The sequence below is a fragment of the Aquarana catesbeiana genome, linkage group LG03 (genome assembly GCF_042186555.1).
Source record: "Aquarana catesbeiana isolate 2022-GZ linkage group LG03, ASM4218655v1, whole genome shotgun sequence".
Lineage (NCBI taxonomy): Eukaryota > Metazoa > Chordata > Amphibia > Anura > Ranidae > Aquarana > Aquarana catesbeiana.
The window spans coordinates 558648550-558672528 of NC_133326.1; the positions used below are offsets into that span (position 1 = coordinate 558648550).

A 23979-nucleotide genomic window follows, 5' to 3' on the forward strand; every position below is an offset into this window, starting at 1 on the left:
TCTCACTGTGAGACCTAAGGGGTTAATCCTCAGCATTGTGTAAAAAAGGCTGTTTGAACCTGTCTTTTCTGATCCTTCTCTTTGTTTACTGTCCCTAATCCATCTGCTGATAGACCAGAGACTAGGGAGCACTCTGCACATGCTCAGTTTGGTGTGTATTGCTAGAGAGTTCTTTTTTTTTTTTTGGGAGGGTGTATTTGATCAGCACAGGGCCAATCAGCACTGTCCAGACAGATGGTCAGGGGTCATGCAGCCTCATGGGACAGTCAGAGGAGATTGAAAACACTTCCTACAAGCTTTAACCAGTGCTCGTCCAAACACTGATAGAAGTCACAAGGCTGCTATATACTGCTGATGAGAAAAGGTATTTAGCAGTTTATATTTATTAAAAAATTTTTTTGGGGGGGCAGATATAGTGAATGCAGGGTCCTGGGTAACACTTTAAGGAAATAGAAAAATAACAAATTTATTGACATGATCACATGTAATAAAACAAAATTACAGGGAGGACTCGGAAAAACAAAGACTGCTGTGTTATGGCTGTTGACAGCCTGCATCATGTATGTAATTTAAAATGTTCCCCATAGGTACAATGAAATGATTAAGCATGTTTATATAAACCATATTTTCATAGGTTTTCTGGCCTTGTACTTGTTTGGGCGGTGCAGCAGTTAAAGGGTTAGCATGTCGGCTCGGCAGTTCTGGGGTTTTTGGTTTTATTCCCATCAGAGATCCCATCTGCTTGGAGTTTGTAAGCTTTTTCTGTGTTTATATGGATTTTCTTCAATAACTCTGTTTTGTCCCACAACCCGAAATAATGTACAAGAAATATACTTGTACATTTAGGGCTCGTTAACATGTGTGGCTATACTGCCACCCTATTGAAAGGCAATCTGCAGTAAATCATTTTTCAGAATGTGTTTGACAAAGGTCGAGGAGGTGATATGTTCCTCCTTGCTGCCTGCTTTAACCCCAAAATGCTGCACCACCTTGTTGTAACCATGTGCATTACATGTGATTGCAGGGCGGTTGCGGTGCAGCCCTGTTCACTGCAATAGCTTGTGTTCAGCAGCTGTATTGCCTGCTAAATGGGACAGGCTGTTTAACTTTTGCCATTTAATGGGTACAACCCTGAGTGGCTGTATTTCATTTAGGTGGGTGTTTGGGGAGCAGTAAAAGTGCAGCTCAACTGCCTGCTCTTTTATTCCCCCCTCTCGTTTGGCCATGTGAACTAACCCTAACTGACATTTGGATAAACTAGCCACTATCTGAATTTCCTATGATTTAGAAAGACATGTCATTCCTCTAATTTTTCTGCAATTATTTAACTAAACCCATTGGTTATCTAGAACAGTGTTGCTCAACTCCAGTCCTCAAGGCGCCCCAACAGGTCATGTTTCAGGATTTCCCTTAGATGAAATGGCTGCGGTGAAACTGATCAAATCACCTGTGCAAAATAATGAAAAGCCTGAAAACATGACCTGTTGGGGCTGGAGTTGAGAAACACTGATCTAGAACCTGAAGTTAATGCATCAGACAAATAAGCAGAGTCTCCACTAGATGGCAGCATTGACTAGCCTGTGGTTTGCCCCGACCTACATGGAAGAAGCAGTGAAGGCTGAATCCCGCACTATTATTTATAGAGTCCTCCGCTCCTAAATAAGAAGTGTCCAGTTGACAGTTCCCAGCAGGCTTCTTATAACACTGTGTTAAATATAATACAGCTGGTGGCCTGGACCCAGTTTTCCCAGGACAGGCTTTTTTCTCTTTTTATTTGCTTTAGGAAAATGTTACTTTCCTAGGTTGTACTACACTACGGATCAGGATCTAGATAAGTGGCTACACCACATGCCAGCTGCAGTGAAAAGAACATTTCCTTCTCTCTTTGATTCATGTTGATTTACACATGTATGTTCCATCCTAGTGCCCCCTGGCCAGAGTCCCTCACCATCAGGAGGAAACTGGGCACCTACCAGGACTTGTGTTACAAACAGCTGCCAACTTTACCTCTGTGCCCTGCCACGTCTTTGGATTCACTGCAGCTGTACCCTCATTGGCTTAAAGTGGATATAAAACCCAATCACTTGGTCCCTGACTCCAACTGTTTTTCTGCATTGGCACCCTGTCAAGCGATTGTGCTGATGCACATTACACAGGCATGATCCACTGTTGTCACCATCAGGAAACCTGCCCTTCACTATGCCATTACCGTGCAGACATTGCTTATGTGCATGTAGGCATGAAATGGCAGCAAAGAAGCTGCAGAAGACCAGCAGCACTAAGATATTTACAATTATATCCACAACTTACTCAACATGAAGATCAGCACTTAAACCAGTGTTTCTCGAATCTTTTTTGTCTTGCCGCGCACCAAAAAGATCTAAAAATTTTCACAGCACACCTGGAAAGATTTAACAATTTTTGTGGTAAAGAACCTATTTATTTTTACATATATTTAATTTTAACTACTTAAGGACCAAGCCACTTTTTGAGATGTGTTGTTTACAAGTTAAAAACAGTTTTTTTTGCTAGAAAATTACTTAGAACCCCCAAACATTGTACATTTTTTTCTAACACCCTAGAGAGTAAATGTGGATTTGGGGTTTTCATGAGCTGTAAGCCATAATCATCACAATTATGCAAAATCACGGCTTGAACTATCTTGCTTTGCATTAAATGAGTCTATCTCATATATTAGTTTCACCTTTTAAGTTGCATTAGTGAAATAAATGATCTTTTGCACAATATTCTAATTCTTCGAGTATCGCCTGTATATAAAAGTGCAGATAGTGCAAATGATCACAATCCGGAAGTAATGAAATCTTCCACCCATTAGAAGGCACAATGTGCAAATCAGCTTCTTTTATATTTCCCCACCATACCTGGTTTGGCATATCCTGAGCATTGCCTGGTAATTCAGTTGGTCCTGGAGTAAGGCATCACCCCCTAGGCTCTTCACCTATTGGAACCCCCCTGGAGGAACCGATGAGAGATTCCCATCTCTCCCCAGAGTGATCATCCATCCCCTTGTGTTTCTTTGAATGCTGCTTACCTTACAGCAGTAAGGTAAGAAGTTAGTACACCTGCGGGTGTCATTTTGCACCGAAGATCCACAACACTAAAAGTCACAACGCCACTTTTTGATGCCAGTTAGCACCTTATGATTTGCACATTGTGCCTTCTAATGGTTGGAAGATTTCATTACTTCTGGATTGCGATCATTTGTACTATCTGCACTTTTATATTTATGGACTGTTGTTGAATCATTATAATATCTTTGATGAATTGTGCTTTTTGGATTATTTATACACTACAGTCACTTTAATATTTTTTGCTATCCTTGCACAACCACCATTATATTATTTCTTGTATTATTTCTCGGATTTTTATCGGTTTATGTCAGTTTTATATTGGATATATGTCACTTTTATATTGGACATAACACATACTGTCATTTATCTCAGCACTTTATATTTATTCAGTTTGGAGCGCAACGTCATCCTTTGATTTTTTTCCACATATTTTATCGATGGTAGTGTTTGACCCACACGGTGGCTGCTGCACCATACCTACTGTTACACTAGACTCTATAGTAGCACAGGAATATTTACCGTACTATCACTGCACCAATGAAACTCCTTGAAATTTTCCACATTTTGTCATGTTACAACCAAAAACGTAAATGTGTTTTATTGGGATTTTATGTGATAGACCAACACAAAGCAGCACATAATTGTGAAGTGGAAGGAAAATGATAAATGGTTTCCAAAATTTTTTACAAATAAATATGTGAAAAGTGTGGTGTGCATTTGTATTCAGCCCCCCTGAGTCAATACTTTGTAGAATAACCTTTCACTGCAATTACAGCTGCAAGTCTTTTTGGGGATGTCTCTACCAGCTTTGCACATCTAGAGAGTAAAATTATTGCCAATTCTTTGCAAAATAGCTCAATCTCTGTCAGATTGGATGGAGAGCGTCTGTGAACAGCAATTTTCAAGTTTTGTCACAGATTCTCAATTGGATTTAGGTCTGGACTTTGACTGGGCCATTCTAACACATGAATATGCTGATCTAAACCATTCCATTATAGCTCTGGCTGTATGTTTAGGGTCGTTGTCCTGCTGGAAGGTGAACCTCCACCCCATTCTCAAGGGTTTTGCAGACTCTAACAGGTTTTCTGCTAATGCCGCACACACGCGACCGGTTTTGCCGTCGGATAAACTCCGAAGGTTTCTCCAACGGAACTCCGACGGAATTCCATTCAAGCGGTCTTGCCTACACATGATCAACCCAAAGTCCGACCAAAGTCCAACCGTCCAGAACGCGTTGACGTACAACACTTACGACGGGACTAGAAAAAGGAAGTTCGATAGCCAATAGCTTCTGTCTCGTACTTGCTTCAGAGCATTTATCGTTTTTGGTCCGTCGAAACAGCATACAGAGAATCGGTTTTCCCAATAGGAATTGGTTCCGTCAGAAATATTTAGAACATGTTCTATTTCTAGGTCTGTCAGAATTTTCGAAAAAATAAGTCCGATGGGGCATACACATGATCGGAATAGACGATGAAAAGCTTCCGTCTGACTTTTTCTGTCGGACATTCTTCTCGTGTGTACGTGGCTTAAGATTGACCTGCATTTTGCTTCATCCATCTTTCCATCAACTTAAACCATCTTCCCTGTCCCTGCTGAAGAAAAGCATCCCCACAACATGATGTTGCCATCACCATGTTTCACGGTGGGGATGGTGTGTTCAAGGTGATGTGCAGTGTTAGTTTTCCACCACACAGAGTGTTTTACTTTTAGGCCAAAAAGTTCAATTTTGGTCTCATCTGACCAGAGCACCTTCTTCCACATGTTTGCTTTGTCCCCCACATGGTTACTCACACACTGCAAACTGGATTTCTTATGGCTTTCTTTCAACAGTGGCTTTCTTCTTGTCACTCTTCCAGCTTTCTGGAGTGCACGACTAATAATTGTACTCGGAGTCAATTAGGAATTAGACTCAGCCGGGATAAACATGATGACCCCATTCCAATGCTGAAGGAACTCATCCCACACCTGAAGGTCAGAGAGCGCGGAAGGATCCAGGAACACCTGAGCATCAGAGTTGGGGGCCGAAGGCAATAATGATAATAATCTAGAAATGAAAGCTCTCCCCTGGGGAATGATCCTCATAACAAAATTTAACATGCCGAGAAGTGATTGTAATTCAACCCTGGTACTGACTCGGGAGACTGTAAACGCATGAATGCGATCTCTGATTCTCACGAGCTTGTCTGTGGGAAGACTGGCCTGCATGGATTGCATATCAAGCGTGATACCCAGGAGCCTGACTCCGCCTACAAAAACAGGCTGACCTGCGGTCAGCCTTATACTTGTCCTGTGGACAGATCCTCCCACCTGAGCTGTGGATCTCTGCAGCTCCTCCAGAGTTACCATGGGCCTCTTGGCTGATTCTCTGATTAATGCTCTTCTTGTCCGGCCTGTCAGTTTACTTGGACGGCCATGTCTTGGTAGGTTTGCAGTTGTACCATTCTCTTTCCATTTTCAGATGATGGATTGAACAGTGCTCCGTGAGATGTTCAAAGCTTTGGAAATTTTTTTTATAACCTAACCCTGCTTTAAACTTCTCCACAACTTTATTTATAACCTGTCTGATGTGTTCCTTGGCCTTCATGATGCCGTTTGTTCACTAAGGTTTTCTAACAAACCTCTGAGGGCTTCACAAAACAGCTGCATTTATACTGAGATTAAAGTGTTTGTTACCCCAACACTTCATATTCCTATGTGCCTGCTGTACAATGTACTTGTATAAGAAAGTATCCTGTTCTCTATGTATTGCTTCCTTTATGTGAAATCCCTGGTGTTCCTGCCAGACCCCTTACTTTCCTATTAAAAGCTAACCACACTAAGAATGAGAGCACAGTATGGTCAGTTCTCTAGCTGTGCTGGGAACTCAGTATGCTCTCCTCCAATGCTCAGACTTGTCCTGACATGCCCCTGCTGCACAGTCATTCACTGGGAAGCTCAGTGTACTGCTGCTTTTCCTCCCTCCAGCTCTTATGCAGCTGAGAACAGAGGGAATGCAATCACTTATAAAAAAAAAAAAAAAAGCGAAAAAAAGGCTATTTTTTTTACATCTATACAAAAATGTTTTGCATTTCATTTCTATTTTAAACTGAATGGGTTGTTTTACACGGTGATTGTTTACAATCACTTTAAATTACACAAAGGTGGACTCTATTTACTAATTAGGTGAATTCTGAAGGCAATTGGTTCCACTAGATCTTAGTTAGGGGTATCAGAAGGGGGCTGAATACAAATGCACACCACACTTTTCACATATTTATTTGTAAAAAAAAAATGAAAACCATTTATCATTTTCCTTCCACTTCACAATTATGTGCCACTTTGTGTTGGTCTATCACATAAAATCCCAATAAAATACATTTACCTTTTTGGTTGTAAGATAACAAAATGTGGAAAATTTCAAGGAGTATGAATACTTTTTCAAGGCTCTGTAGGGCCTGATTCACACCTATGCATTTTTAGTGCTGTTTGCATTTTGCAGATTTACACTACAGTCCATTTAACATGCTTTCCCATGGAACACGTTCTGTAGTGCAAGTCTGCAAAAGGCAAAAAGCGCTAGGAATGCATAGGTGTGAATCAGGCCTAAAAACTAAACTAAACTAAAACAGAGAAAAATCAAGTCTCCTCCCCTGCCAGACAGGACTGTGCTGTGTAGCAGAGCTGTGTTCATTTTCAGGACTGGATGGACAGAAATACAAATCCTTTGATTGGTAAAAGAGCTCCCTTATGTATTTCATCTGCGTATTTTGATGTTTGCCAAGAGTTTAGCCCTAAAGTGAACCTGTCCTGTGAGATATACAGAAGCTGCTAACAATTGTGCGCAAAAATCAGATAGAGAAAAGTCAGAACTTCAGCATGTTTCTTCTAAAAGGTTTCTTTTAAACTGATCACATAGAAGAAAACAATTGTTTCCTCTAAAGAAAATGATATTGTGTGAAGAAGATAACTCGTACTTTTATTTCTTTTCCTATTTTTGTATCCATAAAATAAGATATATTGTTATAAAAGAAGGCAATATTGTGCGCTGTATACACTTTCACCTCTGGCTGACCTTCTCTCCGTGCGACAAGGATGACACAGAATAACAGAAATCGCAGATGATATAAAAGGATTACTCACACCTTCGTGTATTCATTAAGTAACAGACTTAGATGTTTCTTTGTCTTAAGTCTCACCGAGGCCCCGCTGTGTGTTCTACAAGTACAACAGTTTTCGGGGACACTTCTTTACCTCCAGTGAATTGCCAGACAGTGACAATGTAACTGCTTTATGTCCACGCATAATACATATAGCTGTGAAGTAGGTATTGTCAGGTTAAAGTATAGGTAAACCCATTCACTAAAAGCTCATATAATCTTTAACATGTGAATGTCATTTCAAAAGGAGCTTTCAAAGCTTCGTAAATCTGCAGCTTTCATTAAAAGATAGCCTTGTGATCGTGACATGAAGGTCCTTGTCCAGATACTTCCAGTTATAGAGTGACAGCGCTCTGTCCTTATCTTCTGCGTTGTCACCCTGTCACAAGCCCTCTCCTAAAGGAGACTACAAGTGGCCATTTCAACACACATTATGCATGGATGGTCCGCTGTTGTCACCACCAGGAAACCCACCCTGAGAAATGCCATGTAGACAGTGCATGTAGACAGGAAATGGCTTCAAAGGTGCTGCAGGAGATCAGCAGCACTGTGATGGAACACAAAATAAAAAGGCAGTTGTTTATGATACACAGTGCTTTTGCAGACTACATTTTTATTCAGTTAAGCTTGTTCACCATGTCCTGTGGTCTGATGAGACCAAGATAAACTTATTTGGTTCAGATGGTGTCAAGCGTGTGTGGCAGCAACCAGGTGAGAAGTACAAAGACAAGTGTGTCTTGCCTACAGTCAAGCAAGGTGGTGGGAGTGTCATGGTCTGGAGCTGCATGAGTGCTGCCGGCACTGGGGAGCTACAGTTCATTGAGAGAACCATGAATGCCAACATGTACTGTGACATACTGAAGCAGAGCATGATCCCCTCCCTTCAGAGACTGGGCTGCAGGGCAGTATTCCAACATGATAACGACCCCAAACACACCTCCAAGATGACCACTGCCTTGCTAAAGAGGCTGAGAGTAAAGGTGATGGACTGGCCAAGCATGTCTCCAGACCTAAACCCTATTGAACATCTGTGGGGCATCCTCAAACTGAAGGTGGAGGAGAGCAAGGTTTCCAACATCCACCAGCTCCATGATGTCGTCATGGAGGAGTGGAAGAGGACTCCAGTGGCAACCCATGAAGCTCTGGAGGGTTAAGGCAGTGCTGGAAAATAATGGTGACCACTCAAAATATTGACACTTTGGGCCCAATTTGGACATTTTCACTTAGGGGTGTACTCACTTTTGTTGTCAGAAGTTTAGACATTAATGGCTGTGTGTTGAGTTATTTTGAGGGAACAGCAAATTTACACTGTTATACAAGCTGTACACTCACTACTTTACATTGTAGCAAAGTGTCATTTCTTCAGTGTTGTCACATGAAAAGATATAATAAAATATTGACAAAAATGTGAGGGGTGTACTGACTTTTGTCAGATACTGTATACGAACAGTTGATCCAGAGGAAGGAAAAAAACATTAGTGCATGGTCCATTTTGCTCCCACAGGGGGAAAAAATCCTTCCTGACCCCCCAGGTGTCAATTGAATATTCCCTGGATCAGCTACCCCTTGTGTTATTATCTATAAATGTTAGTGTCCAGTTATATTTTGTGCATTTAGGAATGCAACTAGTTCTTTTTTTAAACAATCTACAGAGCTGGCCAGAACTAAATCTTGAGGGAGTCTATTCAACATTTTCACAGCTTTAACTGTGAAGAAGCCTTTCCATATGTAAAGGTTAAATCTTTTTTTGATGAAAAAAATACATTAGCTGATGTGACCTTTAGAGGAAAATATCATGTTGAAATGATCAGTAGATTAGGAGGTATAGACAGATGAAAGTACAATTAAAGTAGAACTCCAGCTAAAATGTTCTTCATAGGACGAAGTGTTGAGAGATTTGACCATGTATAAGCTGTATGTAGCCAATGTCCTGTGTTATTGGCAGAATTACAAGGACTTCCTGTTATGTTCCCAGAACAAAATCAAGTCTGCCTAATAACGCTTAGCCATTCACAGGAAGCCTTGTATTTAAGCAATAATACAAGGCTTCCACTGAATGGACGAGGTGGAGGTTGTGATGTCATCTACCTTGCTACTTCTATAGCTCAGTCAGCATGATGATACCTCAGCCAATCTAAAGAAAGACTTGTATTTATGCATAAAAATACAAGGCTTTCTGTGAATGGCTGAGCAGCTCTTGGGCAGACTTGATCTTGTTCCGGGAGCGACGGGATGTCTCCATACCACTGCGGAACACAGTGCTGTATACTGAATATATCTGTAGTGCTCATGGCTGACATTTCTTTGTTCATTTGAAACAAGTATTTAAAGTAACACGAAAAATGGTGTTAGCTTTATGCACCTCTAAACCACTTTGATGCAAACAATGAAGGTTTATTTCTTAGTTGCGCTTATAACTGACATGGTGTGTTTCTTGGAAAAGAGCAGTGATACACGTTAAAAAAATCGCCATGCCGCAAAAAAAAAAAAAAAACAAACAAAAAAAAACCACACAGAATAACACTTAAACTGGTTCTAAAGCCTTGTTTTTTTAGAAAACCATCTGTGCTGCCTGTGTCCTCCCCAGTCGCGCCTTATACTTACCCGAGCCCCGACCCTGATCCAGCAATGCGCACAAGAGCAGCAGTTCTCCCGGATCTGTCCCTCCTCACAGGGCAGACTGAGAGCAATTGGAGCCATTGGCTTCTGCTGCTGTCAATCAAATTCTGTGACGATGGAGCAGGGGGCTGGGCCGTACTGTCTGTGTCAATGTATGCAGGCAAGGCGACTCAGGACCGAGTCTGCACGAGTGCCCCCATAGGCTTCTTATGGGGGCACTTGCTGCAGAGGAGGAGCCAGGAGCGATGGCGAGGAACCTGTGAGCAGGAGGATCGGGACTGCTCTGTGCAAAACCATTGTACAGAGCAAGTCTTTAATGTTACTTTAAAGACAACACTTCATGAACCATGGTTATGAATCACATCTTTAAAGCATTTACTACTGAACAATATAAAATGCTCGTTTTCAGCCCATGGAGACAAAGCAAAAGATGGGATTTTCTCCTCACTTTCCTTTTCCAAATTCTATGAAAAAAGGCTCTCAAGTGTATCAGACATGGTGCTCAGAGAGCTGACATGTGGATTTGCCAAGAGTCCAGTAAGAATGAATGGATATACAAGAGATGTGCATGACGGAAAAATTTATTTCATTTTATTTTGGATTTGTTCGTTAAGTTAATCGTTTCGTTTTGTCATATTCATTATGTTAGAATGATTGGTTTTCAGAATTCATTTTGTAATAGACTAGAATAAAACATAAAAGAATAGAAAATAAAGGAATAGAATAAAACAATAGAATAGAAAATAAAGGATTAGAATAGAATAAAATAGAATAGAATACATTTGAATGAATATAGCCGTCTTGCGAGATTCATATTTTGAAATTTGAATTTCATGAGACAGCTATATTCGTTTAATTTTATTCTATTCTATTCTTCTCTATTCATATTTTTTCTACTATATTTTCTATTTTTTATTTTCTATTATGTTTTATTATATAGTGTTCCATTCCTTTATTTTCTATTCTATTCTGTTTTAGTCTACTCTTTTATATTATATTCCTTTATTTTCTATTATATCCATTTATTTTCTGTTCTATTATGTTTTATTCTATTGTATTATGTTTTATTTTATTCCTTTATATTCTATTCTGTTTTATCCTATTGTATCCTATTATTTTCTATTCTATTTTATTCTTTTCTATTGTATTTTAGTCAATCCTGTAAAGCACCTTAAGTAGGAATCGTCATCTTTTTTCACTTTTATATATTACTGTATTTATTGCAATGTGTTTTAATTTCAAATTTGAATTCATTTTGGGATTCGAAAATGAATATGAATAATTTGTTTCGTTATATTTTATTTCGGATTCATTGAAATACATTACTATTGTGAGTCGGAAATTCAGTTACAACACACATGTCTAGATATACATACATTCTATTGTAAACTAAATAAATAAGCTCTGAATATACTTTAAATCAGGATTTTTTTTCTTTTTATTTGCATATAAGAATGTTTTATATGTGTGTATATATGATACAAATCTTTTGTCTATTTTAGATCAACCCAGATTATCGGGATGTCAATGATGGCAAAGTTACAGTAAGTATCCATTTTTATATCCAGTCTAGTACAACATTGTATTAAAGTGTATCTAAACCCAAGAACAAACAAAGTCATACATTGCAGTTTACAAGGCCTTAGATGACAGGCCCCCTGGCTGTTTAGACTTTGCAGTCCCGGAGTATGTACCATACAGTCTCAGTGCATTGACTAACGAAAATGCCCACCTGGGCTGCACAGGCTGCTGCCTAAAGACACACGGTCTCTCTCTCAGCGTGCTGCTGCACTAGCTCACGCCCTAACCTCTGGGCAGGGGACCTCCTGACTTCCATCTAGAGCCCGGAATCACTGTTAGCCCTTGTTTATAAAGACTATGCAGGCCTGCGCACACACAGCCTGCTGCTTCCAAGTAAAACCTGGACCCCAGGGTTAGAGGCTTCTTCCCACCCAAGGCTCTTTAAAGCTTCTGAACCCAAACTGGCAGTTACAAATCACAGAGAAAACTGAAAAGCCACTCAAGACTGACATTCTGGAGCCCCCCAACCTGCATTCATGGGAACCCTGTTTGATCTTTAATCCCACTAACACAGTGACAGGGACTAGCACTGTCACACTATGAAGAAGTTGCATTTTAACTGTAGGGCGGTAAGTGAGTTAAAGTGATTGTAAACCTTAAAATGTTTTTGCTTTAAAATAACAAACATGTTATACTTACCTGCTTTGTACAGTGGTTTTGCACAGAGCAGCCCAAATCCCCCTCTTCTGGGGTCCCCTGCGGTGATCTTGGCTCAAAGCCCCTCCCACCCCCCGCTGAGTGGCCCCATAGCCAGTCACACATACTCAACAAAATGGTATGTTTCAGTGGTATGTTTACTATACCAAAAGAGTAGTTCATAGTCAGGGTGTACATACACTTTAATTGGGATCCTGTGACTAAGTGCAAATATGATATCATAGTAATAGATGTGACAAATAATAGGTGCAATGAAGGGGATTACACTTGGAGGACCCCAGAGTGATCTGAAGATCTGAAAAACGGGGAGCCCTGCTATTCTGGGAGGACATCATATGATGTCCTCCCAGGATCACGGCTCGCGGACACAGCCAATGACAGATTACTGTACCGGCCTGCTGCCGGTATCATGTGATCGCTGTGGCCAAACACAGCAGATCACATCACAATTTTACAAAATCGAAGGCTTTCATTCATGCCTTTTATTGTGTACTATTGTGATGTGATTTTGTGATGTAAGCTATGTGATTGGTCACAGTGATCACATGGTACAGACAGGCCAATCACTGCCCATCTGTACCATGTGATTAGCTGTGACCAATCACAGCTATTCACAATAGTAAACACTGAATGACCAGTTTTCTTTCAGAAAAATGGTTGCTTATAACTGTAAACATTATACACAATCATAGTGTTTAAAAAAGAAAATCCTGATCACCTCCCTAGAGTAGTACAGTGTTACTATGGTATGGCATGGCTCTGGTCACTGTATGTAAAAAAATTGTAAAATAAGAAAAAAATGTAATCAAAAATAACAAAGCAAAAATTTTTTTTTTTTTTACATACTGTCACCAGTCAGTGTCCCTGATCACCTTCACACCAGTTATATCATGACGTTGTACTGCACTGGTGACAGTATGTAAAAAAAAAAAAAAAAAGTTTTTTTAGTTTCTTAATTTTCCCCAAAAATTTTGACAAATGATTCCAACTTCAAAAAAATCATCATGCCTCTTACTAAATGCCTTGGACAGTCTACTTTTCAAAAAAGGGTCATTTGGGGGGCATTTGAACTGTCCTGGTGTTTTCAGGGCTCAAGAAATGAGATAGGCCGTCAGTACATCAGGATTGATTGATTTTCAGATACTGTACATATACCATAGTTTGCGGACTTTATAACTTTCCTACAGAATAAATAATATACACTTAATTGGGTTATTTTCACCAAGGAAATGTAGCAGTATACATTTTGGCCTAAATTTATGAAGAAAGATCATTCATTTGCAATAAGTTACGACAGAAACAAAGAAAAACTTGTTTTTTTTCAAAATGTTCTGTCTTTTTTTGTTTATTTAACAAAAAAAAAAAAAACCCAGTGGTGATTAAAGCGTTTGTTACCCTAAAAAAAGAAAAAAAATGGATCCTGTCCCTTTAAAGCATGAATAACAGCACAGTGCTTGTACTGTGTAATTTGGTCCCTTCTATCACCTGAAATACCTGGCTAATCCTACCTGGCTATACCCTCCCCTCTGTAAACTGACCACGGTTTATCATAGCTGCTGAGCCCTGACACCGTGGCCAGTTTACGTGCATCCATCATCCTGTCTCTCCTATCCTCCCCTCCCCTGCCTTTCAGCTAGTGACAGTGACCGCCCCCCCCCCCGCTGCTGGAATAACATCTACATCCTTATACTATCAGCATTGTCTATTGTCTCCTAATGCTGTGTCCCCCGTGTGTGATTTATAAAAAAAAATGCAGTATATGTCTGATTTCTGTGCTCCACTTAGTGCTCACGTAACCAGCCGGCTCTCTCCTCCTCTCCTCCTCCCCTTCCAACTGACATCAATGTGGGAACCTCGGCCCCGCCCACTGCAGGTGTCAGATGGGGAGAGCAGAGAGCCAGCTGGTCACGTGAGCGCCGAGCAACGCTAAAAATTCAGGCATATGCTGCATTTTTTTTATATATATCACATATATCCCTTATACAATATGTAAAATAAATTTTCCTCAAAAAACAGGACTTTGGGGGACCATGAACACTCAAAAGAGATTATTTAGTAAAAAGTACAAATTTTATTACACATAATGGACATTATATCACAAAGAAGCTAAAACACGTGATAACACTGGAATGCACATGAAATGAGAATATGTAATAGTGGAAGAAACCCAGACCAACTGTCAGACAGAACGCGTTTCGACATATGTAGTAGGGGTCTTCTTCAGGGAAGGTAAGGAGAGGGTTGAAAAGCTTCCATAAAGCTTGAAGAGCTTTGGGTTCAGCGGCTATACAACGCTTCAAGGAGTGCTGGACACATGATCCCCTGAACCAGGGTACTGCACCACATGCAGTCTTTATTTCATTTTGAATAAAGAAGGGAAGAGTTTTTATTCCAGTCTTTGTGCCTACTAAGGAGATTTTCCCTCATGTCCTGTCAGCACAGAAAGTAATGGGATATTTCTCCAAAAAAAAGAGACACCAGCCCAAACTTTTTTAATAGAGTGACAAAAAGTCAGAACTTCTGACAATGTTTTATTGCTGTCTGTGCCTTCCTGTCCCAGTGACAACACATTTCCTCCTCCCTTATTTCTTATACAGTGTACAGGTGTCACAGAGACCGGAAGTGAGAAAAAAATCTCCCCAATGGAGGACCTGGTAGAATTTTCCTTCCTCACTTTATCCACAAAAAAAAAAAATATTTTGAATGGAGTTAGGCTTTTACTGTGATTTGCAATTTGCTCATGTATACTTTGCTGGTGGGTTCTGTGTTGTCAACACTGACATGTTTGCCTGTCATCAAATATATAAATATGTGCAGTAAAATCGGGGTTGAATAGCCTATAGCTATTTTTGGCTCTGGCGGCGTCAGTCCTTCGGCCCCTGTATTACTGAGGAGGGTGCCTGGCTTCATTGAGGTGGATTGGATAAGGTTGCTGTTTGCTTGTACCTCTCATAGAAGAGCTTTGTCCTGCCATGGCCTCGTACCATTTGGCTGCAAGACAGGGAGCTTATTTTATACCCCTCTGGAGAGTAGAATTGCGCAGCCAGAAGTCTCAGCAGCTCAGCCATTCCCGAAGATTCCATTGCTCCTCTCTCACTTCTTTTTACGCACTTGTTTTTCATTTTAAACATCAACAGTGTTACAAAAACAAAATGTGTATTTTCTTTTGGTTTATCAGTTTGGAATTGGTGTGTGTGGCTTCAGTGTGTGCCTATAAGAACAGCCAGAACTCGTCTTACATAGTTACATAGTAGGTGAGGTTGCAAGAAAAGACACAAGTCCATCAAGTCCAACCTATGTGTGTGATTATATGTCAGTATTACATTGTATATCCCTGTATGTTGCAGTCGTTCAGGTGCTTATCTAATAGTTTTTTTAAACTATTGATGCTCCCTGCTGAGACCACCGCCTGTGGAAGGGGAATTCCACATCCTTACCGCTCTTACAGTAAAGAACCCTCTACGTAGTTTAAGGCTAAACCTCTTTTCTTCTAATTTTAGTTAGCGGCCACGTCTTATTAAACTCCCTTCCGTGAAAAAGTTTTATCCCTATTGTGGGGTCACCAGTATGGTATTTGTAAATTGAAATCATATCCCCTCTCAAGCGCCTCTTCTCCAGAGAGAATAAATTCAGTGCTCATTATGATCTTTTCTCTGGTAGTTGACTACAGGCCAGATAAAATATTGGCCACTGATGGCATTCTCTGTAGCTAGGATTTGGGGTATCAGTGTGTCATTGGGGGTGACCTCAAATATAAATGCGGTAAGCACTGAAACTACAGCCATTGTTCTGAGGTCTCAAGTGTCTGTGTGTCATTGTTCTGGGACCCTCAGATATCAACATGTTATTGTTCTTGAATCCCAAGTGTCAATGTATCATTGTTCTAGGCCCCCAAGTGTCATATCATTTTTCTAGGCCCCCAAGTGTCCTCATATCATTGTTCTTGGACCTCTAATGTCAGTGTGTCATTTTTCTAGGACCCCCGTATCGGTATGTTGTTCTTGGATCCCAAGTTTCAGTGTGTCATTATTCTAGAACCCTAGGTGTCTGTGTGCCATTGTTCCAGGACCACAAGTGTCCTTGTATCATTGTTTTAGGCCCCCAAGTGTCTACATATTATTGTTCTAGGACAAGGTGTCAGTGTGTCATTATTCTAGAACCCCAAGTGTCAGTGTGTCATTATTCTAGAACCCCAAGTGTCAGTCAGTGTGTCATTATTCTAGAACCCCAAGTGTCAGTGTGTCATAGTTCTGGGACACCAAATGTCAGTGTGTCTTTCTAGAACACCAAAAATCAATGTGTCATAGTTCTGGGACACCAAATGTCAGTGTGTCATAATTCTGGGACACCAAATGTCAGTGTGTCATAGTTCTGGGACACCAAGTCAGTGTTACAAAAACAAAATGTGTATTTTCTTTTCGTTTATACAGTTTGGAATTGGTGTGCGTGGCTTCAGTGTGCATCTATAAGACCAGCCAGGACTCGTGTTATGGTCTTTTCTCTGGTAGTTGACTACAAGCCAGATAAAATATGGGCCACTGATGGCATTTCTCTGTAGTGGGGATTTGGGGCATCAGTGTGTCATTGGGGGTGACCCCCAAATATTAACGTGGTGAGCTCTGAAACTACAGCCATTGTTCTGGGATCTCAAGTGTCAGTGTGTTGTTGTTTTGGGACCCCCACATGTCATGTCATTGTTCTCGGATTCCAAGTGTCAATGCGTCAATGTTCTAGGACGCAAGTGTCAGTGTGTCATGGTTCAGAAACCCCATTGTTCTAGGGCCTCAAGTGTTAGTTTGTTCTTGTTCTGGGACCCCCATGTGTAATTTTGTTATTGTTTTGGAGCCCCAAGTGTCAGTGTGTTATTGCTCTGGGACCCCAAAGGCCAGTGTGTAATTGTTCTGCAACCTCAGGTTTCAGTGTTTCATTATTCTGAAACCTCCAGTGTCAGTGTGTCATTGTTCTGGGACCCCAAACATCAGCATGCCATTGTTCTGGGACCCCCAAGTATAAGTGTGTCGTTGTATACAACTAATTTTAAGGTTCCAGTAGATCAAGTGTAATTGTGCAATAATATGCTGCCTTTAAGCATCCGGTGATCTGCGCAATAGTTCTTTTGGCACTAAGAACAATAAAAAAGTGTTCCCTTGTGTGTTCCTTACCCTAAACTTTATCTATATCTTTCCTTTACTTTTCTGTAAATAAAGCCAGCCATAGATGGAGTGATTTTCTTTCCTGCAAGCCCAGGTTGAAGGAAAGAATACCGATCGATTCCCCCATCAGCATAGATGGGGGATTCGATCCCTCCCACTGAGTTATTGTGTTCTCCTAGTGTGGGAGCTGGGCGAGCCTTATTGGCCAGGAAAACACACAGTGATTATTGCTAGCAGCAATAATGTCAGGATCCACCCAGATGCCTAAGCAGCAGCTGGTTTTGCCTCTCAATGTGTCACTGAGAGCCTGAGCCAGCCACTCCCGTCCCCTCAACAGCCTGGTGCTCAAGTGAGTGCTGGAACGACAGAACAGAAAGCTGGTGACTAACAGTCACCGCTCTCTGCTCAGTGAAGACTGAGAACTGAGCGATCAGTGGTCATTTGATCACTAACATGGGTGTCTGCACCATAGGGCAAGGGGGGTCAATTGCCCCCCCCGGAATCCTAAGAGTGTTGAAGTCAGAGTGAAGACACTTGCCCCCTGTGTTGCAATGGCCGCCGCGGCCGCCTCCGCGGCAGCCATGGACTGTTTTTTCAAAGTCTGCTGCTGGCCTGGGGGCTGGGGCTGCGCTCAGTCTTTTCCGACTACACATCCATCACTGCCTCCTAACCCCAGGCCCGAGCATCGGATTGGCTCTGCCACTCGGGCCTCTGCATAACATCACCGTGACCCGGCTGTTCCGTGATTGGCTGCTGCCTCGGCCTGCCTCTGCCTGTGTAAATGCATGTTGTGCTTATGCCGATCCGGCCGGTGCGGCGCCGGCTCCTCCCACAGGTCACAGGTGCATGGCGTGCAGTGGCCGAGACGACAGAGAATACACTGCCTGGCTGCCAGTGCCTGTCCTGGGCCTATCGCTGAAGAACCACAGGTAACAGCAGTGCCTGTGCAACGACACCACTGTGTACATCTTTTTGTATTGCAAATTGCAATACATGACCTTAAAATGATGCCCCCCCCCTGAAAAAAGTTCAGCGGACGCCCATGATCACTCTGTTCTTGGTCTTAGAGTCAGCGGGAGACAGTTGCAGCATCAGATCAAGTATGAATGTTTTTTTTTTTTTTTTTGCTATCCCACACTTCTCCTTTAACCTATCACTCAATACCCTAAATCCTAACCCTTTAACCTAAACTCTTTACCCCTAACTCCAGTCTAACTTTTAACATTTCTTTAACCCTTTGTACTTTTTCTGGGCAGCTCTGGCAGATAACAGCAATTTAAAAAATCCACACTAATAAATAATAAAACTGTTAACATTTTTTGGAAGTGTTTGAGCCTACTTATATAAGGCACAGTTGATCGAACACTCTCAAGAGACTCATTCTGTTAATTTTCACTTAGTCCTTAAACAGTAAAATCCTTTTTTTTTTTTTTTTTAATTTTTTTTACATTCTGACGTCATCATAAGAACAATCAAGAGACTTTATTATATTTACACACTGTTAATGACAAGGTAATATAGAAGCACTGTGGGTGTATGAGGAGGCGGACTGTCGTCTCATACGTAGATTATCACGTCTTATCTTTCTGGAGTTATACTTAGCACAGGAGGAAAGCGACAGTTCAAGGGCAGAGAAATGGAAAAGCATAGAAAGCAGGGACTATAATGTATATACAGGGTCCCCCCACCCTGTGATCTTGGCTGCACTTCATCAAGCTTTTGGTGCATCAAAATGATAACAGAGTGCAGTTTACGTTGCTGTTCTCTTTGATGTCAATAGCTCCCTTGTACCAGAGAATGGTAAAATCCAGCTCCAGGCAAAACTTTTTGTATAGGGTGGGGAAAGCATAGAACCTCTGTCACATTTTTATTGTCTGTTTGTGTGATAGCATCAGGATAGTATCTATTAAGCTACCTGACTGAACCTCTAACTTGACTTTTCATTAAATAATCCAAATAAGCCCTGAGGAGGGGATACTTTTCAACTCCCGAAACCCCCAAAATGCTTTGGCTGTATTTTTGCACACTTGGTTTTTTCAAGATCTTTTTTTGGTGCTCCTCATCCACCTTCACAACATTTCAAGGTCTTAGAGAAGCCCATCACACAAGATTTTTTTGCCAACTGTGTACCTCTTGGGGTATTTCCTGTCAGATGGGCCATCTCTCCAATGGGGCAAAGACCAAAACACATAATTAGAGTGAGGAAGGGTCAGAAAGTCTTATGCTCCGTACACACGGTCGGATTTTCCGATGGAAAATGTCCGATCGGAGCGTGTTGTCGGAGATTCCGACCGTGTGTGGGCTCCATCGGACATTTTCCATCGGATTTTCCGACACACAAAGTTGGAGAGCAGGAGATAAAATTTTCCGACAACAAAATCCGTTGTCGGAAATTCCGATCGTGTGTACACAAATCCGACGGACAAAGTGCCAGGCATGCTCAGAATAAATAAAGAGATAAAAGCTATTGGCCACTGCCCCGTTTATAGTCCCGACGTACGTGTTTTACGTCACCGCGTTCAGAACGATCGGATTTTCCGACAACTTTGTGTGACCGTGTGTATGCAAGACAAGTTTGAGCCAACATCCGTCGGAAAATATCCTAGGATTTTGTTGTCGGAATGTCCGAACAAAGTCCGACCGTGTGTACGGGGCATTACACTGTTTATATTGTTGCTCATGCCTCCCTGTTCTTTTCTGGTACAATTATTTTTATTGAAGATTTTAGAAAAGTACAAACCAAAAAGTCACCCATGCAGGAGGACACGTATAGCCATACATAAATGAAAGAGACATGTATAAACAGCTAATAATATTCAGCTAAGGTGGGTTCATGGGCAACATAATAATAAACAACATTTCAAAGTTGAACAGCATGGCCTCGTGGTGTAAGCTGTAGGCCTGGAATACTGGCCTGAGTTGGGTGAACCCAATGCATAAAAACTTGAGATGGAAAAGGTGAGACTGAAACCAAGAAGGAGAATGGTGGAGAACATTAGTACACAACATAAGCTAGGAGAGAGAGAGGAAAAAAAAGGGGGTGTTAGGGAGGGAGGGGAGATCTCCCGGGCTCGGGAATAGGTGAGTAGAGAGTTACAAATTACCTAAGCTGGTCAGGTGTAATGTGGGGAAAGCATAAGATAGGCAAGCTTCCCGTATTTTTAAAAATTTGGAATGGAAATCGTTTAAAATGCTGGACATCTTTTTGTTGGTCATCATAGTGGTCAAACAATCCTTTACTGCAGAAATGTGTGGGGTTTTCCAGGCCTTGGCTATGATACGCTTGGTGGCAAGAAATAGGTAAGTGACCAGTTTTTGTTGATAGGAAAATAGACCCTGGATAGGACAGTGTAATAAGGCCAGCTTTGCGTCCTTATGGATGAGCCAAAATTGCAGCCATAATATTCCCACGCAGGAGATATAAGCAATAGACAATGTAGAACAACATGAAAAAACACAAAAAGCATGTGCCATGGGGTGTAAACTATCCAACACAATAACCCTCCGACCAATGCCAGGGGTCAAGACAGGCCATCATTTTGTTTCAACCCATGTCTTGTACTGGTGTTACAAGTGAATCTACCCAGCTCCTCCTGTTACATTCTCTATAATCACACCGTAATTCACATTGCTCTTATACAAGCTAAAGCCCGTGTGAAACAGGCCTAAATATGTGATACTCATTTACTTGGAGTGCTGGGGACCTTGCATCTTCTCATCAGATTGAACAACAGGACAGGAAGCCTGTACATGACATGGTTGCCAGGTGAAAATAAAGGGAAATAAGCCAAAAAAATATTCAAATGCAGCAATCACATCTAAGGATTGGTAAACTGCAATATATGAGATGATTGTTCTTGAGTTTATATACAATTTGGGGTCAATTTATAAAGCAATTTATTCTGACATTCACCAAGTATTCACTGCAGTTTCTTCCTGATGCATGCATGTTAAATGACAGTGATTGATTACCACAAGTGAATGTCCAATAAAAGTCACATTCGCTGATTTCTAAATATGCCCCATTAAGTATGTTGCAACATTTGCACTCTGGTTACAGAGCCAACGTACATATAGCACCGAGTGTCTTAATTTCTGTACTTGCACTTTTACACTCGTGTTTTAGATATTAATAACTCCTCTGCAGCCGCAAGGAAGCTGATTCGGGTTTACTGGTCCTCTAATCTAAAAAGTGGCTTTCTTAACGAATCCCTGCCCTCCTCCCTTTCCAAAGTAATCCGCCAATTTAATAACTCTGCTACATGCTGTTTTCAGGTGGTAGGATAATTGGGTGATTTTAGAGCGTCAGGGGTTAAGTGGTTGGGGGAACTCCGCTCACAGTAACGCAGGATGTGCCAGCTCGGCTGCCTCTGAGGCTGAATAAGCTGGGGAATCACACAGCTTGTGTCTTCCAGGGCGTCTTGAGTGCTGGAGCGTGATGTCTCTGCTAAAAATGGGAGATGACTCACGGCTGAGTCAACAGCGAAGGTGTTTGTGGAAGCGAGAGGCTTCACAGGGGTCTGCAATATGAGCAGAGGCATTACTGTGCCCGTGCGCTGCAACACCCGCTGCTTGCTAAAACACCCCACGCCCGACCGCTAAAGGCAATAATAGCACACGTCATCCTTCCACATCACATCTGCAGACTGTGAGGGCCATATGCTTGTTTTATGTTTAAATTTATTTAACAATTTGCCAAAGCCTCCTCAGTTTGACCTTACATGACGGTGGTTAAATTGGCTGGCGTGCGTGTTTTGCAGCACCAAGGTCCTGGGTCAGGGCAGAGGTAGAGACAAAGGGGTTGATTTACTAAAGGCAAATCAACTGTGCACTTTGCAAAGTGCAATTGCACCCTGCAAGTGTAGTTGCTCCCGAGTAGGGATGAGCTTCGAGTTCGAGTCGAACTCATGTTCGACTCGAACATCGGCTGTTCGCAAGTTCGCCGAACAGCGAACTATTTGGGGTGTTCGCGGCAAATTCGAATGCCGCGGAACACCCTTTAAAAGTCTATAGGAGAAATCAAAAGTGCTAATTTTAAAGGCTTATATTCATGGTATTATCATAAAAAGTGTTTGGGGACCTGGGTCCTGCCCCAGGGGACTTGGATCAATGCAAAAAAAAGTTTTAAAAACGGCCGTTTTTTCGGGAGCAGTGATTTTAATAATGCTTAAAGTCAAACAATAAAAGTGTAATATCCCTTTAAGTACCTGGGGGGTGTCTATAGTATGCCTGTAAAGGGGCGCATGTTTCCCGTGTTTAGAACAGTCTGACAGCAAAATGACATTTCAAAGGAAAAAAAGTCATTTAAACTATTTGCGGCTATTAATGAATTGCCGGTCCGACGATACACATAAAAGTTAATTGATAAAAACGGCATGGGAATTCCCCACAGTCGAACCCCGAAACAAAAAAAAAAAAATGACGTGGGGGTCCCCCTAAATTCCATACCAGGCCCTTCAGGTCTGGTATGGATTTTAAGGGGAACCCCGCGGCAAAATTTTTTAAAAAAACGGCGTGGGGTCCCCCCAAAAATCCATACCAGACCCTTATCCGAGCACGCAACCTGGCAGGCTGCAGGAAAAGAGGGGGGGACGAGAGAGCGCCCCCCCCTCCTGAACCGTACCAGGCCACATGCCCTCAACATTGGGAGGGTGCTTTGGGGTAGCCCCTAAAACACCTTGTCCCCATGTTGATGAGGACAAGGGCCTCATCCCCACAACCCTGGCCGGTGGTTGTGGGGGTCTGCGGGCGGGGGGCTTATCGGAATCTGGAAGCCCCCTTTAACAAGGGGACCCCCAGATCCCGGCCCTCCCCCCTGTGTGAAATGGTAAGGGGGTACAAAAGTACCCCTACCATTTCACTAAAAAACTGTCAAAAATGTTAAAAATGACAAGAGACAGTTTTTGACAATTCCTTTATTTAAGGAATGCTTCTTCTTTCTTCTTTCTTCTATCTTCTATCTTCCTTCTGTTTCTTCCTCCATCTTCTTCTTCTTCTGGTTCTTCTGGGTCTTCTGGTTCTTCCTCCGGTGTTCTCGTCCGGCATCTTCCTCCGCGGCGTCGGCGTCTTCTTCCCTTCTTCTCCTCGGGCCGCTCCCCATCCATGGCATGGAGGGAGGCTCCCGCTCTTCTCTTCATCTTCTTCTCTTCATTATCTTCTCTTCATCTTCTTGTCTTCATTCTTTTCGGCCCGCTCCGCATCCATGATGGCATGGAGGGAGGCTCCCGTTGTGTGACGCTTCTCTTCTTCTGACCGTTCATAAATAACGGGGGTGGGGGGGGGGGGCACCCGGTGACCCCGCCCCCCGGTGGCCCCGCCCCCCTCTGACGCACGGTGACTTGACGGGACTATCCTGTGGCGTCACGGGGAATGCCAGAGGGGGGCGGGGTCACCGGGTGGCCTCGCCCCTCCATTATTTAAGAACTGTCAGAAGAGAAGAAGCGCCACACAGCGGGAGCCTCCCTCCATGCCATGATGGATGCGGAGCGGCCCGAAAAGAAGATGAAGACAAGAAGATGAAGTGAAGAAGATGAAGTGAAGAAGATGAAGTGAAGAAGATGAAGAGAAGAAGATGAAGAGAAGAAGATGAAAAGAAGAGCGGGAGCCTCCCTCCATGCCATCATGGATGTGGAGAGGCCTGAGGAGAAGAAGGGAAGAAGACGCCGACGCCGCAGAGGAAGATGCCGAGGAAGAACCAGAAGAAGAAGAAGATGGAGGAAGAAACCGAAGGAAGATAGA

At 42.1% G+C, this 23979-nt stretch overlaps 1 protein-coding gene across 4 annotated transcripts in view; it reads left to right on the top strand.

Moving 5' to 3' along the window:
- ITPR2 (inositol 1,4,5-trisphosphate receptor type 2) overlaps positions 1-23979 on the top strand; it is a 518259-nt gene that overhangs the window by 191789 nt on the left and 302491 nt on the right. For all 4 annotated transcript variants that reach the window (XM_073621752.1, XM_073621753.1, XM_073621755.1 and 1 more), the window contains one exon: positions 11353-11394. In XM_073621752.1, the coding sequence (XP_073477853.1) occupies positions 11353-11394 (42 nt within the window). The remainder of the gene's footprint in view (positions 1-11352; positions 11395-23979) is intronic.